This window comes from Taudactylus pleione, unplaced genomic scaffold (genome assembly GCF_031769625.1).
Source record: "Taudactylus pleione unplaced genomic scaffold, aTauple2 ptg000587l, whole genome shotgun sequence".
NCBI lineage: Eukaryota > Metazoa > Chordata > Amphibia > Anura > Myobatrachidae > Taudactylus > Taudactylus pleione.
The window spans coordinates 2,867,309-2,884,942 of NW_028284989.1; the positions used below are offsets into that span (position 1 = coordinate 2,867,309).

Consider the following 17,634-nt stretch of genomic DNA (forward strand, 5'->3'; position numbering starts at 1 on the left):
GGGTCTCGTCGCAAGCCCTGATGGTCGCGATGGTCTTGACCATTGCAACCATCACCCTGGTCGGTTGCTAAAGCTGTGGGTCGTAACCCACAGCTTAGCTAGCGATCAGGAGGCCGCACTTGAAAAGTGAAGCGGTTGCCTCATTCAGAGCGAGCGCTCGCTTCTTGCGACTGCCTCTGAATGAGGGCCATTGTGCTTCTCAGCGGTGATTACAGCCAGTGGTATACCTGGCAAGGGTGTTCCAAATACAGTCTGTGGTGCTGGGGTGCTTGACATGACAGGCATTCCTGGTGAAAGTACAGATAAACTTGCATTCTCGATTCATTAGCTGACAGTTCAGGCAGGAAATACGATGCAACTGGTGTACTCTCCAAATGAGGCAGGCTGTATGATGGCACTGGTGTCATGTCCAAGTGCTCTGATGTCACTGTAGTGTCCATGTCTAGCAAGTGGAATGATGGGTCAGTCTCCAAATTGTAATCCTCATGGTCGTTGTAATCCTCAGGCTCAGTTCTTCAGGTGTGACCATTTCATACTGTACTGCCTGGTCATATCTGTTCCTGGTACCCTGGGCAGTGGCCTCTTGCCATTCTTCTTTAGTTTGCCGGATTGCTTCTTTCATTAGCCCTTCTTTCAAATTGTCAATTTTTGCCTCCAGATGACACACTTTTCCCACGAGGTCTCTCACCATCTTAGCACAGCTACATGTGCATGCATTCTCTTCTTGAAAGGACAGTTTTCGACGGGGTTGTTTAGTGGGATGCATCTTTCACAGGTTTACAAACCAGAGGCTCCAAGGTGTCCAGTTCTTCATTCAGTGTATTTGGTGCATCAATCACTGGTGTTTCCTCCTGGTTCTCCACGTTCATTGGTTGCTCTGCTTTCCATGGGCCATTATCTCCTAAGTGCCGATCCAAAGACGTGCACTTGGCCTTTGCATTTTTCCTCGCCTTGACAGGTATAGGTAAATTTTCCTTCCCTTCTTTCTTCTCGGAAAGCTTTGTTGTAGATCGTTCTGGCACTACTGAATTCAGCCTCTTGCTCAGTGGAAGTGGGCAAGATGAGGCACCGGAGTAAAAACCTTTACTCTTCACCATTTTCACCTTTCAGTGCACTCTGAAATACAAGTATAAAGACACTAAATACAATATTAAGCAAAATAGTGGAAATATAAATGTTTCACATTACAGTACTGTAAATAATTACAGTACTCATACTGTATGTACTGTACTTTCAAGAATGTGCTGCTACTGTACTCTATACAACTCCAGTAATAACCCTTTCACACAGAAAAGCAACTTACTGTAGCAGGTACAGTAATTTGCTGATGAACAGAGATTTTTACTATGTGAAAGGGTCACTTTGATCTTACATTTTACCTGGGTCGGAGACCTGGTAATTTCGACGTGGGTTGACCCTTCACACAAAATAAATGCTTGTGTCCATCTGCAAATCACTAGGTAAAAGTGCTACTGTATGCCCAGTAATTTGATTGTCTGTGCCAAAAGGGGTACAAAGCGGGACCATCAAATAAACCTGTGCTTCAAATGCCGGATAAAGACAGGGTTTTTTGCTACAGTATTTTCTGTGTGAAAAGGGTGGGGCTATTTTTCATCAAGATCTCAGTTCTGTACCACTCATTAACTACAGTATGAAAATTTACTTTTTATAAGATACAGTACTTTCAGTTTTAGTTTGAAGGTTGTTTTGAGTTTTTTTTTTCTACAGTAAATATATACAGTATTCAATCAAATAGTGTATGTATGTATGTATGTATATATATATATATACATATATATATATATACATATATACTAAGCAGTGTCAGACAGTGAAAAGAGATAAGGTACTGGTACCAACCAATCAGCTCCCAGCTGTAATTTTTCAAGGTTGTATTTGAAAAATTACAGTTGGGAGTTCATTGGTCGGTGCAGTACCTTTATCTCTTTTCACTGTCTCCTAACACTGCTGTATATGTGTGTGTGTGCATATGTATATATATATATGTCTATATGTTTATTGTACAGTAAAAGCTAAAAAGTATTACACATCAAATTTCCTCACATGTACACCAGCGGATAATGTGAAATGTGGCCTGCTTGATGGAAACTAAGGGGCATACAGTATGTATCAAAGCTTAATGTGAGATAAAATTGAGAGATATGTATCAGCTTGTAGTTTACATTTTGCAGGCTGTGTTTAATAAATGATAGTTTGGAGCTGATTGGTTGGTGATCTATATTTCACAATTTTATCTCACATCAAGCTTTAATACATATTCCCCTTAATACGCAAAGATGCGTCTATGAAGGAGACATTATACCAGCACATTAGACACAGCAGTATTGCGACTAAAACAAGATGGTCGCTGAGCATACACAAGATGGCCATGAGGAGAAGACGGCAACGGGAGACTAAAAGGGGCAGCGGGAGGCTAGGAAACGATCAGTGGTATACGGTGTGTGATAGAGACCCGATACACAAAGCAAACATAGCAAAATGACTGTGAACCATAGCAAGCTACTTACAGTACCAGCGGGATGGTACTGTAGGAAACAGCTATAGAATCTCAGGGTACAGCAACAAAGGTGACTCGGAAGTCAGGCAGCATTGCAGATAGTAGTATCTCAAGGGTTCGTACTGGTGATACGTGCCAAAGAGATGATCCAAGCAGCAAGTCCATACGGTTAAGTAACAGATTCACAGTGTGGATCGCTAGGCTAGTCTGAAACGCTCTATTATTCTACCAGAGACAAAAGAATTCCTTGGTGTCCAATGGCATGGCAGAGTTTCAGCGGCAAGGTTTTCTTTGTCTCTGGTAGCATAAAAGAGCGTCTCAGACTGGCCTAGCTATCCACACTGTGAATCTGCTACTTAACTTTATGGACTTGCTGCTCAGATTGTCTCTTCGGCATGTATCACCAGTATGAACCCTTGAGATACTACTCATTTCAGTTATCTACCTCTGCAACTCTGCCTGACTTCCAAGTCACCTTTGTTGCTGTACCCTGAGCTTCTACAGCTGTTTTCTACAGTATCATCCCGCTGGTACTGTAAGTAGCTTGCTATGGTTCACGGTAATTTTGCTATGTTGCTATGTTAGATGTATATTTGTGTATCAGGTCTCTATCACATGCCGAATACTGCTCGTTTCATAGCCTCTCACTGACAGTCACAATATTGCAGCTATAAACAGACCCAATAACTCTGTGTAGTTATGTCCCGTCCATAGGGCCTGATTCAGACCCACTTGCGAGCGCTTTGGTGGGCAGGCCGGGGGCGTGGCTGCCCAGACGGAGGCATTCCCATGGGAACGCCTACCATCTGGGGCCGGCCCCACTGACATCACAAGTGATGTCAATGGGAGTGCTTTTGGCTCTGTTAGAGCCAAAAGCACTCTGGGGCTTGTGGCAACGAGACCCTACCACAAGGGTCTCGCTGCAAGCCTGATGGTTGTGATGGTCTTGACCAGCGACCATCATCATGGCCACTCGCATAACCTGTGGGTGGTAACCCACAGCTATGCGAGCGGCCAAGAGGCCGCAACAAAAAAGAAAAAAAAAAAACGCCCTGATTACACAACATTCTGGGCAAGTTTGTTATATGCTTGGATGGTCTTGTTTATTCACAAAAACTTATTTGTAGTGATAAGAGAAGTTTTTTTTTTAAAAGTGGTGAATGTATGTATTGTTTGTTCTTGTATGGAATACTATATTCTACTGTGTTTGGAACACAGGATAATGCAGTATTAATTTCAAGAATACCAAATTTACATTTATCAGTTGCATTGAAAACTACCCTGATCACCAAAAAAGAAGATAGTAGCACAAATCACCTAATTTCTCAATCTTCTCTGCATCACACAGGAAACCCTGTTTTGAATGCACTACTATACATCCTCCCATTGATAAACAAGGACTGGAACTAAACAAACCACAGTTTACTCCCCCTGGGTGATGTCACAATATTTACCTTTTCATCAATGTCCGCACTCATGATCGATGAACCCTAACACAGCTGCACTTATTTTAACCTGCACTGTCCACACTACAGTACCTCATTTGCAGGTCTTGATGTTGACTCATTTTACTAAGGCGCAAGATACCGGGAAAGTACCGGCATTTTGTTATGCTCTATATTATGCTATATATCAGCTTTTAAAATATTCTGAAATGTTTTTGGAATGAATAGTGTGTTACGTACTACACCATGCTCTCTGCTCTTTCATACTATGAAATCACGTATACTGTCAGAGACCACATCTGCACATGAGATCGATTGTGCACGAATCTATTGATGTTATACTATTTTTGAGACTAGTGCATTCTGATGATCACCATTAATTAATAATGTAATTTAGAGGTTGTTTTGAGGGTGTGACCTACAGATCTTTGGTTTGCTGCTGAGGAGCATCAGTGCACCCAAGGCCACTTCAGCATTAATATTGTGTACTTTAAGGAAGTTTGTCTTCCCAACTATTGTGAAAATAAGAATCCAGTTTTATTGCAGACAAATCAATCTAGTGCACCTGCCTACCTAACATCATTACATTGTATATCCCTTTGCAAATCCTTCCTGAATCCACATCATCCACAATCTATGGATCTCAACTTCATCTGCCATCTATGAATCCTAGCTTCTTTGCAACTCTCTCATAACAAACATCTATAACCACTACTTCTTGGCTATGGACAAGCAAGTTTTTTTTATTTTCTAGGTTAGTAAAATGCTACGAAGTAGCATTCAAAGTGTGACCAACTTATATTGTATTTAATAATTTTAGACTATTGGGAGAAAAAATAGTTGATTCATACGGGTGTATTTACTAAAGTGAGTTTTTTTATAATTGGAGATGTTGCTGATAGCAACCAATCAGATTCTACTTTTCATTTATCTAGCACCTTCTAGAAGATAGCTAGAATCTAATTGGTTGCTATGGGCAACATCTCCACTTTTAAAAACTTTCAATTTAGTAAATTTACTCCATAGACTAAAATTATGAAACATAATAATAATGTCCACACAGCTAAATACCAGGAATCTGTAGAATATAAACAACTTAATTCTATAATATGGATTTACAAATATTACATATTATTCAATACATTTTGGGTCACATTGTTTATTATGTGAAAATGTATTATATATTATATTAGTAATAGGTTTTTTTTAATACAAGTTGGTTATTTAGAAATTCTCAAAGGTTCTAGATAATTTAACATTTCATTCCCAGGCTAGAGCTATGTTGCACCAAAGGACAAATTCCCCATTGTGTATTATTACTTCAAATAGTAGATATTGGAACCAGAAATCAAATGAGATGCTTATTAGCTACTTAATGAAGTCGAGCAACATTGACCTTAGAGAAACATTGATCTTAAATTCAAAAGATTTTCAATCTGTAACATTAAATCTCTATTGAAAATGTTGTCTTATTATGGATTTTTAAATGTAAAGTAAGTAATTATTGTGGGTTATTTTATAACATGATGTGCAAAATTACCATTTTTAAATATGCTATTATTTTTTTTTTTTTAAATTATGCCATGCATTCTAAGATAGGGAGCAGAAACAAACCAACCAAAAATAATAATAGATGTTACGTATATGGTATTAGATTACAATAATCCATCTTTCCCTAGAAGTGATTTGCTTTTGTGCTATACATTAATCTATATTAGTGGTCAACAATGTGTTGCTTCTTTTTTAATATTCTAATCCTATTCAAATTTAACAGACTGGGTAAAAATAATTATATACAGTATTATTATGTTTATTCTGTTGCTGGATAAAGTGGTGGAAAATGGATGGAGTCAAACAAATACTGATAAAAATATATAAGGAAATAGTAATAGGCATCTGGTCAGTGTTTCCAATCACCATATCACAATTTCTTACTTTCTTTCTGTATCATTTAATTGGTTAAGGACTTATAGACCATGTGTTACTTTATGACTACTACTGTAGTTTACAGAATGAGTATTTCATATGTACCTAGAATAATGTTAATTTCTAATCTTCTGCAACACTTAGGGGCCTATGTATCAAAGATTGATGAGAGAGAAAATTGTGAGATATAAATCACCAACCAGTCAGCTCCTAACTTACATTTTATAGGCTGTGTTTGAAAAATGACAGTTAGGAGCTGATTGGTTAATTCTTTTTCTCTCACAATTTTATCTCTCATCAAGCATGACATTTTTTTTCTTTCATTATTCACGATGACTTGCCAAGTGCATTGTTGAGAAAATGTACTTGTTTGTGAGCCTACACTTAGGCACTATCAATTTTCTATGTAAAAGCCTACCTGACCAACCTAGCTTTTGCCTTTGAAATGATTGCTGCTATCAAAAATTGGGCAGACTCACTGCAATCATGCCAATGTCTTCTTCACACAAACAATTTCATTGTTAATACCAATACACTACTATTGCTTATGTTCAAATGGCTTTAACACGTTATACTAATTTGGTGAGTCCAGTCCCTACTAAATCACCATTTTATTTCATACAGCAATTTTTCATGGTTAAACGCAATTGGTTAAGAGCACACAATATTTTTTTTTTTAGAAAGAGCCAATCCATGAATTTGCCAATATGAAAAAAAATATGATTGTTATTATTATTCTTTTATTATATTTTATTATTATTATTATCTTGTATTATTATCTTTTATTATTATTATTAGCTTTTATTTATGCAATGGCACAGAGAATCTGCAGCACTTTAGGAACATGATGGTATACAACCAATTACAAAATACATTATACTGTTACAAACTATTTTACAAATTGACAGATTACATAAAGACAGTAAGAAAGAGGGTGCTGCATGTAAGTTATTACAGTCTAGGGCTCAATATAAAATATGAGTCTGCGCTAAGGATTGAAAACACAAGTTGAATTTTAATAATTATTAAAATGTATTACATAATAACACATATACCTATGACTGCAGTCACAATGTATAAATATCAAAAATAATAAAAAATACTAGGGGTATGCACCGGCCACTTTTTGTGTTTTGGATCTGGATCTTTCTTCGTGTTTTGGATCTGGATTGGTTTTGCCAAAACTACCCTTTCGTGTTTTGGGTTCTGGGTTTTGTGTTTTGGATCTGTATTTTTTTAAAAAAAAGCAGCATAAAAAAAGTTTAAATCACATAATTTTGGGGTTTTTCTGCTCCTATGCTATTATTAACCTCAATAACCTTAATTTCCACTCATTTCCAGTCTATTCTGAACACCTCACAATAGTGTTTTTATGTCCAAAAGGTTGCACCGAGGTAGCTGGATGACTATGCTAAGCGACACCAGTGGACGGCACAAACACGTGGTCCATCTAGGAGTGACACTGCAGTGGCAGACAGGATGGCAGTTTAAAAAACTAGGTCACAAACAGTACATAATGCAAAGAAAAAAAAAGAGGTGCAAGATGGAATTGCCCTTGGGCCCTCCCACCCACCCTTATGTTGTATAAACTGGACATGCACACTTTAACAAACCAATCATTTCAGCGCCAGGGTCTGCCACACGACTGTGGCTGAAATTATTGGTTTGTTTGGGCCCCCACAAAACAAGCTGGCAATGAATCTGTCCCTGCACAAACTGGCTCTACGGAGGCAAGATGTCATCCTCATCCACCGATTCCTCACCCTCTTCAGTGTTGTGTACATCCTCATCCTCACAGAGTATTAATTCGTCCCCGCTGGAATCCACCACCACAGGTCCCTCTGTACGTTCTGGAGGCTGGTCTCCCTGGAAGAGTTGATAATTCATTTTTATGAACATCATTTTCTCCACATTTTGTGGAAGCAACCTCCTACACGTTTTGCTGACAAGGTTCCCGGCTGCACTAAACACTCTTTCGGAGTACACACTGGAGGGGGGGCCTCAGGTAAAATAGAGCCAGTTTGTACAGGAGCCTCCAAATTGCCTCTTTTTCCTACCAGTAGAGGTACGGACTGTCTGACATGCCTGCTTGGATGCTGTCACCGATGTAATCCTCCACCATTCTGTCAATGGTGAATTTGTCAATTTTAAAATATGCAATGACAGTAGACATGTCAGAAATTGTTGCCAGGTCCTTCAATCCGGACCAGATGTCCAAACTTGGTCCTGAGTGCCCTGCATCACCGCCAGCGAGTTGCTTAGGATACCTAAGTTGTTTCCTGGCAGCCCCAGTTGCCGGAGAAAATGAAGAAGGAGCTGTTGACATGTCATGTTCCGCTTCAGCTGACAGTGTTTTCACCAGCAGGTCTTTGCACCTCTGCAGGCTTGTGTCGGCCGGAAAGAGTGACACCACATAGGCTTTAAACCTAGGATCGAGCACGGTGGCCAAAATGTAGTGGTCTGATTTCAACAGATTGTCCACCATGGAATCCTGGCAAAGCGAATGAAGGGCTTCATCCACAAGTCCAACATGCCGAGCGTAATCGCTCCATCTTAGCTCCTCCTTCACTTTCTCCAGCTGCTTCTGCAAAAGCCTGATGAGGGGAATGACCTGACTCAAGCTGGCAGTGTCTGAACTGACTTCACGTGTGGCAAGTTCAAAGGGCTGGAGAACCTTGCACAACACGGAAATCATTCTCCACTGTGCTTGAGTCAGGTGCATACCCCCTCCTTTGCCTATGTCATAGGTGGATGTATAGGCTTGAATGGCCTTTTGCTGCTCCTCCATCCTCTGAAGCATATAGAGGGTTGAGTTCCACCATGTCACAACCTCTTGCTTCAGGTGATGATGGGGCAGGTTCAAGAGTGTTTGCTGGCACTCCAGTCTTCAGCATGCAGTCGCTGAATGGCGAAAGTGGACAGAAATTTTTCGGTCCACCCAAAGCGTCTCCTGCACGCCCCTGTCGCTTTTCAGAAAATTCTGCACCACCAAATTTATTGTGTGAGCAAAACATGGGACGTGCTGGAATTTGCCCAGATGTAATGCCCGCACAATATTGGTGGAGTTGTCAGATATCACAAATCCCCAGGAGAGTCTAAGTGGGGTAAGCCACTGGGTGATGATTTCCCTCAGTTTCTCTAAGAGGTTGTCGGCGGTGTGCCTCTTACTGAAACCGGTGATACACAGCGTAGCCTGCCTTGGAACGAGCTGGCGTTTCTGAGATGCTGCTACTGGTGACACTGCTGTTGTTGCTGCGTAAGGTGATACATCTACCCAGTGAGCTGTCACAGTCATATAGTCCTTAGTCTGCCCTGTTCCACTTGTCCACATGTCCGTGGTTAAGTGGACATTGGGTACAACTGCATTTTTCAGGACACTGAGGACACTTTTTCTGACGTTTCTGTACAGTCTCGGTATCGCCTGCCTAGTGAAGTGGAATCTAGACGGGATTTGGAACCAGGGACAACACTACCTCCATCAATTGTCTAAATCCCACTGCACTAATGGCGGATACCGGATGCACATCTAACACCAACATAGCAATCAAGGCCTCAGTTATATGTTTTGCTTCAGGATGACTGCTGTCGTACTTCATCCTCCTTGCTAAGGACTGTTGGAGGATCAATTGTTTAGTAAAAGTAGTGGTGTTCCTACTTCCTCTCTGGGATGATGAACAGCAGCAGTGGCAGCAGTAGGCGTAGCAATGTAGGATCCTCCGGAGGAATCCCGGATAGGAGAGTCAGTCATGCCAGTGACATGGCCTGCAGGACTACTTCTGATCCTGACTAAGGAGGAAACTGACGAGGAGGGAGTTGATGGTGTGGTTTGCAGGCACTTGGATACAACAGGACGAAGGGATTTAGGTGTCCCTGGACTGCTTACTGTCTTAGCCAAAATTTCTGAACTTGACAGTAACTTTTTATGAACGTGCTGCAGGTGACGTATAAGGGAGGATGTTCCTAGGTGGTTAACGTCCCTACCCCTACTTATTTCACCTTTACATATGGTACATATGGCAAGACAGTTGTTCTCCGGATTTGGATAGAAATAATGCCAGACCAAAGAGGTGGAATGTTTGGTCTTCTGCCCAGGCATGACCGTGATGGGCTTTTTCATCCCACGGACAACAACTGTCTCCCCTGGAGCCTGATTTAAACAAACCACATCACCATCAGAATCCTCCTTGCCAACTTCCTCCTCAGCGCCAGCTACACCAGTATCCTCATCCTGTTGTACTTCAACAGTGACATCTTCAATTTGCATGTAAGCAAGTGGACTGTGGGTGCTCCTTTTAGCACTTGCAGAGGGCGAGCAAATGGTGGAAAGAACCACCTCTTCCCGTCCAGTGCTGGGAAGGTCAGGCATTGCAACAGCCACCACACTTGGACTCTCCTTGGAGATTTGTGATATCTTTTTAGAACGCACAGTTCTTCACTGTGCTTTTGCCAGCTTAACTCGTTTGATTTTTTTAGCGGGATGAGGGCTTCCATCATCATGTGAAGCTGATCCACTAGTCATGAACATAGGGAAAGACCTTAGCCGTTCCTTGTCACTCCGTGTCGTAAATGGCATATTGGCAAGTTTACGTTTCTCCTCAGATGATTTAAATGTTTTTTTTAAGGTCATTTTCCTGAACTTTGTCATTTGGGATTGTATATGCCCTCTACTATGACATTGGGCATCGGCCTTGGCAGACGACGTTGATAGTATGTTATCGTCTATGTCATGACTAGTGGCAGCAGCTTCAGCACTAGGAGGAAGTGGTTCTTGATCTTTCCCTATTTTATTTTTATCGGAGAGAGTTTGGTCCTCCATTTATGTTATATTGATATATAAGTGCGGCTAAGGCGCACACAAACACAGAAAATAATTTTTTATTTTTGTTGGAGACTAGTGCACTTTGTGGGTTACACCACCCTTTAAGAAATGAGCCAGCCGGCTCTTTACTTATGGGACACAGGCGCACACTTGGCGCTGCTCCTTTGTTGGTGCACGTGCAGCTACAGTGCACACAATTCACAAAGACTGAAAAAAAAGAAGATTTTTTTATTTTTTGTGGAGCGCACTTTGGGGGTTACACCACCTTTTAACAGACAGATGCACGCTTGGCGCTGCTGCTTTGAGGATGCAGGTGCACTACTGCGCATACATTTCACACACAAACACAGAAAAAAAGATGATTATTTTATTTTTGTTGGAGCACACTTTGGGGTTACACCACTCTTTAACAGACAGACGCATGCTTGTTGCTGCTGCTTTGAGGATGCAGGTGCGGCTACAGCCCACACAGTTCACAAAGACAGAAAAAAAAAGAATTTAAAATTTTTTGTGGAGCGCACTTTGGGGGTTACACCACCTTTAACAGACAGATGCACGCTTGTCGCTGCTGCTTTGAGGACAGTATCATATGCAGTGACAGTAGACATGTCAGAAATTGTTGGCACGTTCTTCAGTCCGGACCAGATGTCCAAACTGGCCCTTGACTTATGACACAGGCGCATGCTTGGTGCTGCTAATTTGTTGATGCATGTGCGGCTACATCGCACACAAGTCACAAAGACAGAAAAAAAATAGTTTTTTATTTTTTGGAGCACTTTGGGGGTTACACCACCCTTTAACATACAGACGCACGCTTAGCGCTGCTGCTTTGAGGATGCAGGTGCGGCCACTGCACATATATTTCATACACAAACAGAAAAAAAGATTATTTTATTTTTGTTGGAGCGCACTTTGGGGGTTACACCACCCTTTAACAGACAGATGCACACTTGGCGCTGCTGCTTTGAGGATGCACGTACAGTGCACTCAATTCACAAACACAGAAAAAAATAATATTTTTTGGAGTGCACTTTGGGGGTTACAGCACCCTTTAATGGATGAGCCAGCCGGCCCTTTACTTAAGACACAGGCGCACGCTTGGCGCTACTTTGTTGATGCAGGTGCGGCTACTGCGCACACAATTCACAAACCCAGAAACATTTTTTTTTTGCAATTAGGGGGAGCACCCCTGATGGACAGAGCACCCCCTGGACAACACTACAGCACCCCTTTAGGACTGGGACACTGCACAGGACTTTGGAGTGGACACAGCCCCTATGGACAACTGCCTGCACAACACAGCCCAGCCAGCCCCTATGGACTTTTGAGGAGTGGACACAGCCCCTATGGACAACAGCAGCACAGTGCAGAACAGCACAGCACAACACTACACTATACTACACTACACTACACTACACTGCACTACACTACACTACACTACACAGCCCAGCCAGCCCTAACTCCCACCCTCCCTCTTCACTGTCCACAGCCGAGTGAGAAAATGGTGCTGATGCGGGGACCTTATATAGAATCCAAAACCCGCGAGACCTTGAAGGCGGGATGATGACGTTTTGCCTCGATTTTAGATCCGAGTCAGGCGGGAAAAGTCGAGCCTGACTCGGATCGGCCTCGGATCGGGGAGGTTCGGATTTCAGAAATCCGAACCCGCTCACCCCTAAAAAATACACAACATTCGTTTACAATGTATCTGGATCCATATCCCACTCGATATGCAATTCAATAATACTTGTAATGTTGTATAGTACTAAGCATATAGGTGATCTAATTATACTGAAAATCAGTTATTAAATGGGGGCTAAAGATCCATCTCCTAATTATGCCCTCCAGTGACTTGCTGGCTCCGGCGAGTGATTTTCACAGTGTGGCAGCTTGTTTCTTATTTTATATTGGGCATATACGGATCACCTACAGAGGTACTAACCATTGGTTTATATAACAGCTGGAGGGCATAATTAGGAGATGGATCTTTAGCCCCCATTTGCTAACTGATTTTCAGTATAACTAGATCACCTATATGCTTATATGCGTAGTACTATACAAGTATTATTGAATTGCATATCGAGTGGGATGCGGATCCAGATACATTGTAAACCAATGTTGTGTATTTTTATTATTGATACTTTGTGACTGCAGTCATAGGTATATGTGTTATTATGTAATACATTTTTATCATTATTTCAATTCAATTTGTATTTTCAATCCTTAGCGCAGACTCATATTTTATATTGTTCTCTATTTTTTAGAGGGAATAGGCAGTTATTCCTTTTTGAGTCAGCAGCTGTGGATTGATTGAATAATAATCTGTTATTTAGCGTACTCTATCTTTCTTTAAGACAGTCTATGGCTTCATTCATATACCATTTATTGAGGGCTTTATGAGTTTATAGTTTTGTTTCTTTTTTACACAGTATATAAGCCACATCCATATTTACATTTGTAATACCCTTCTTAACTATTACATTATTATTTCATTATTTATTACCAGTTATTTATATAGTGCACACATATTCTGTAGCGCTTTACAGAAAATATTTGGTCACATCAGTCCCTGCCTCAGTGGAGTTTACAATCCATGTTCCCTATCACATGCACACATAGACACTACGGTTAATTTTTGTTGGGAGCCAATTAATCTATCCATTTATTTTTTGGGTGTGGGAGGAAACTGGAGTACCCAGAAGAAACCCATGCAATATACAAACTCCACACTGTTAGGACCATGGTGGGAATTGAGCCCAAGACCCCAGTGATGTGAGGCAGTAATGCTAACCATTACACCATCCATGCTCCCCACATTATAAGATTTTATGAGCAGTACCCTTACTATATTTTAGACAAGCAGTAACTGTACTATAATCAGTATTGCTGAGGAAGATGTTGGCACTTTCAAATTAAAGGATAGTTAAAATTAAAAGAGAGTCATCTAACATTATTCTTAGTAAGTACTTCTGCCCACTGCAGCCTTAATTATCTATGCCAAACCCCACAAAACACCACTGTTGCCTATTGGTATAGAAAAAAAATAAAAAGAAGTACACAAAGGAAAGCAAGGTTGCCAGACAGATTTGCTGGAAGCTGTAGACATACAGCAGAATTAAGCATGATCAGTCTTCATAGTTAGTCACAATGGAATAAAAAGAAACATACAAAAAAAATAAAAAATTCCAAAGTATGGAAACTATTTATAAAACATTCTTTTATTTAGGTGCTTAAACACTTGGATTAAAAGTGACTATCATTAACTTTTGGTTCATTAAAATGTCTGGTTCATGCTTTGTATAGACATTACAGGAAATAATGGTCCCAGAAATGTTTTAAAGTCGATCTAAATCGATTAACTTCAATGTTGTGTGTTCAGGGGCTAAATCACACATTTGCTAAAACTCAATTTTTTATAACAATTTTTAAGTGTTAGCAAATGTTTGATTTAGCAACCTCAAAACTCATTATCAATGTTGATTGATTTGGATAAACTTTTAATTGACTAAAATAGAAATTGATTAAAATCAATTTTTAATTGATTAATAGAAATGTATGCATTGAACCAAATGTATTAGCAGAAAACAGTGCAATTCTGGCAAAAAAGTCACTAGATTTAAAGTGGCATTTAGTCTGAAGGCAAAATCAACCTGGTTTTGCATTTAAACTAATTGCTGCTTTAAAGTTAGTGACTATCTCAACAGAATTGCTCCACCTCCGATGAATCACGGGGCATTACAAATTTCCCATTGTTTGGAATCAACCTAATTTTCAACTTCAGAATGCTAAAAAAAATACATGTTACATTTTTTTAAATTTAAGTAGGCTTACTGTTATGGAGCATACACACTGTCAGATTTGTCAGATCTGTCAGATAAACGATTTGAACGATTTTACCAAAGATTAGAATGATTGGAACGATTTTTGACTGCATTAAAATGAATGGAATCGTCCAAGTCTGACTGCAAACACATCAGATGTCAGATATCGTTCATCTGACAGATATGTCAGATTTTCCTTCAGATATGAACGATTGAATGATTTTTTAAATCGTTATTGTTCAGATCTGAAGAAAAATCTAACCGTGTGAATGCACCTTAAGACTATAATTTTTTTTGTGTGTAGTGTTTATTATATGATGTTCTGATGCTAGTATGCCTTCTTAATGATGTATTTTTCTTCTGTTGTGTTGCAGATATATCTTGTAATTAAAATGGAACAAGATAACATGACTGTGGTTAAAGAATTTATTCTTTTGGCTTTTCCAAATCTCAATCAGTTTCAACTTTTGCTTTTTATTGTAGTCCTACTGATGTACATCACGTGTATTTTTGGATACATGACAATCATTTCCTTAATTATTTGGGACTCAACTCTTCATGCACCTATGTACTTTTTTATCGGTAACTTTGCTTTTCTAGAAATAATATATGTTTCTATTATTGTTCCACCATTTTTACACATCCTTGTTGCAACCAGCAATAGGATATCATTTGTTGGCTGTTTTGCACAAATGTATACTGCTAATACAATGGGAGTGGTGGAATGTTTTCTCCTGGTCGTTATGGCTTTTGATCGAGACTTGGCCATTAACGTTCCATTTCATTATTTTAACATTATGAGAAAACTAAAAACTAAGCTCGCATTAAGTTCTTGGATGGCCGGATTTGCCTTTGCATCCATCCCAGCCATATTTACAGCACAGCTAAAATTTTGTGGCCATAACAAGCTTGACCATTTCTTTTGTGATTTGACACCTCTGCAAAATTTAGCTTGCTCTGATTCCTTTGTCAGTAGGTTAGCTACAAACTCAGTAGCCCTTGTTGCTGTAATGTTCCCTTTCATAATTATTATAGGGTTCTACTTGCACATCATAGTCACCATCCTAAAAATTAAAAGTGTGGAGGGAAAATATAAAGCTTTCTCCACCTGCTCTTCCCATCTCATTGTAGCCAGTCTATTCTTTTTCACAACCCTTGTTGTGTATGGCAGACCATCTCGCAGCCAGTATGACAAATTTCTTGCTCTTATATATACAATAGTCACACCATTGTTAAATCCATTTATTTATGCACTGAGAAACAGGGATGTGAAAAGTGCATTCTTCAAGTCATTTGGTAATGTATATCCAATGCAACAACAATCCAGAAACAATTTAAGGCATGCCACATGAAATAGCTATGCCAGGAAATCATAAACTATTGCTCAGAATGGGATGCGGTCAAAATGCCTGGAAGCCGTTTGACTAAATTTAGGCATCAAAATCCTGATGCGGGACTAAAGACAGGCGTCAACATACTGACACCTGTCTAAATCCCGACACCAGAATCTAGACATATGGCTTCCCGAAAGAAGGTAAGCTGGGCAGTGTTAGTGCTTAGCCATGGGAGGGAGGGTTAGGTTAGGGAACCCGTGAGGGGACATGGGGTAGGCACCACCCCGGGAGGGTTAGATTTAGGGTGTGGGGAGGGGGGTTAGGCACCACTGGGGGGAGGTTAGGGTTAGGCACCACTAAGTTAGGGTTGGGGGGAAGAGGGGAGGGTTAGGGTACTTACCAGCCCCAGTCAGAATCCTTATGGTTCAGGATTCCAGCATCTGTATTTAGTCCGGTGGCACTACATACCGATTCTGCTCAAAATAATGTTTTCAAATTTATAAGTGATAAAGAGAAAATGGCATGATCGCATTTAGGGCCTGATTCATATGTGAATGCAATGCCGATATTTGCACAGATTGAGTGATGTTTAGCCATTACGCATGTGTGTAAGCCACACTGCTCATGCGCAGTGATTGTTTTGCAATTACATTCACACAGAGGATTCAATTGCAAAGTGAGTGAAAGGTAGTCAGCATTTGGGAGTAGGTAATTGAGGGGTGGTTAGATAACCGACGGCATGTTGGACCATTTAAACACTGTTTTCTGGGTGTGAGTTAATTAGCCACTGCATCCTTGATTGCAGCAGGAGAGCTCTCTCCATGTCTGGAGACTTGCTATGTCTGCAATAGCTTAAGGTGGCCATGCACGGTGAGATTCAAAAATTGGTCAGATCAGTTGTACGATTTCCCTTGAAATTTGTATTTAAAATGCAACTGTTTCACATAAGACCATACGATTTGATCAATCACATCACATAATGTGTGTGAATTCCTACACAATCAGTTGAGATCTCTCTGCAAAACCATCTGATCTGCGATCCAACTAGACAACAGCGGGGACGCGCATCGGGGTCCAGAAGACTCAAAATACAGCTATTTTCAAATGATTGGTCTGTCCAACCTGTGGAAACTGCCCAAATCGTGTGATCAGTCGTCCCGTGTATGGCCAGCATTAGACTTATGCAAAACTCTGATAGCTGCCTGATCTGCGTTAGATGTTTTCGCTGCTGTGTGTGAGCGGCATATGTGAGATACATTTGGTGGGTGACTCTAAGCACTGGATGGTGAGTGAGTCATTACCATATTTTTGCAATTGTGATATATAAGAAATCGCAGCTGCGATGGAATTTGGGTCCACATCTGAATCACGCCCTTAATCAGGACGTCTTCCTCTTTTTTTCCTTTTTTATTCTTTCTTCTTTCTTATTTCTTTATTGTCCTTCCTTCTTATTTCTCCTTTTCCTGCATCTAAAAAAAAAATCAACTTAAAAGTTTTGGAGAAATTGCAAATTAGGAATTTGAGACTGTTTTGAGCTTGTACAGGTCACAATGTAGCTACTGTAAATTAGAGCTGGACAAACATCAATTTTCTGTGCATTGTTTACGTGCTCAAAAAATATACAACTATGGCCCTCATTCAGACCCACTCGCGAGCGGCTGTCCTCTCGCAAGTGGATCGATGGTCTGCACTGCGCATGCGCGAGATGCGACGAGCGAAGGACTTTCCTTCTTTATCTTTGACAAACACTTCCAATTCATATTCCCACGGA

General features: G+C 40.4%; 1 protein-coding gene across 1 annotated transcript; it reads left to right on the top strand.

The window, feature by feature from the left end:
* Nucleotides 1-14,921: 14,921 nt before the first annotated feature.
* On the top strand, nt 14,922-15,881 carry LOC148481272 (olfactory receptor 10A4-like). The gene has a single exon (XM_088453727.1). It carries the CDS (start codon nt 14,922-14,924, stop codon nt 15,879-15,881), a length of 960 nt encoding a protein of 319 aa, XP_088309853.1.
* Nucleotides 15,882-17,634: the final 1,753 nt, after the last annotated feature.

Excerpts from the sequence above, each read along its gene's own strand:
- LOC148481272 (XM_088453727.1), top strand. The coding sequence starts at position 14,922 with ATGGAACAAGATAACATGACTGTGGTTAAAGAATTTATTCTTTTGGCT.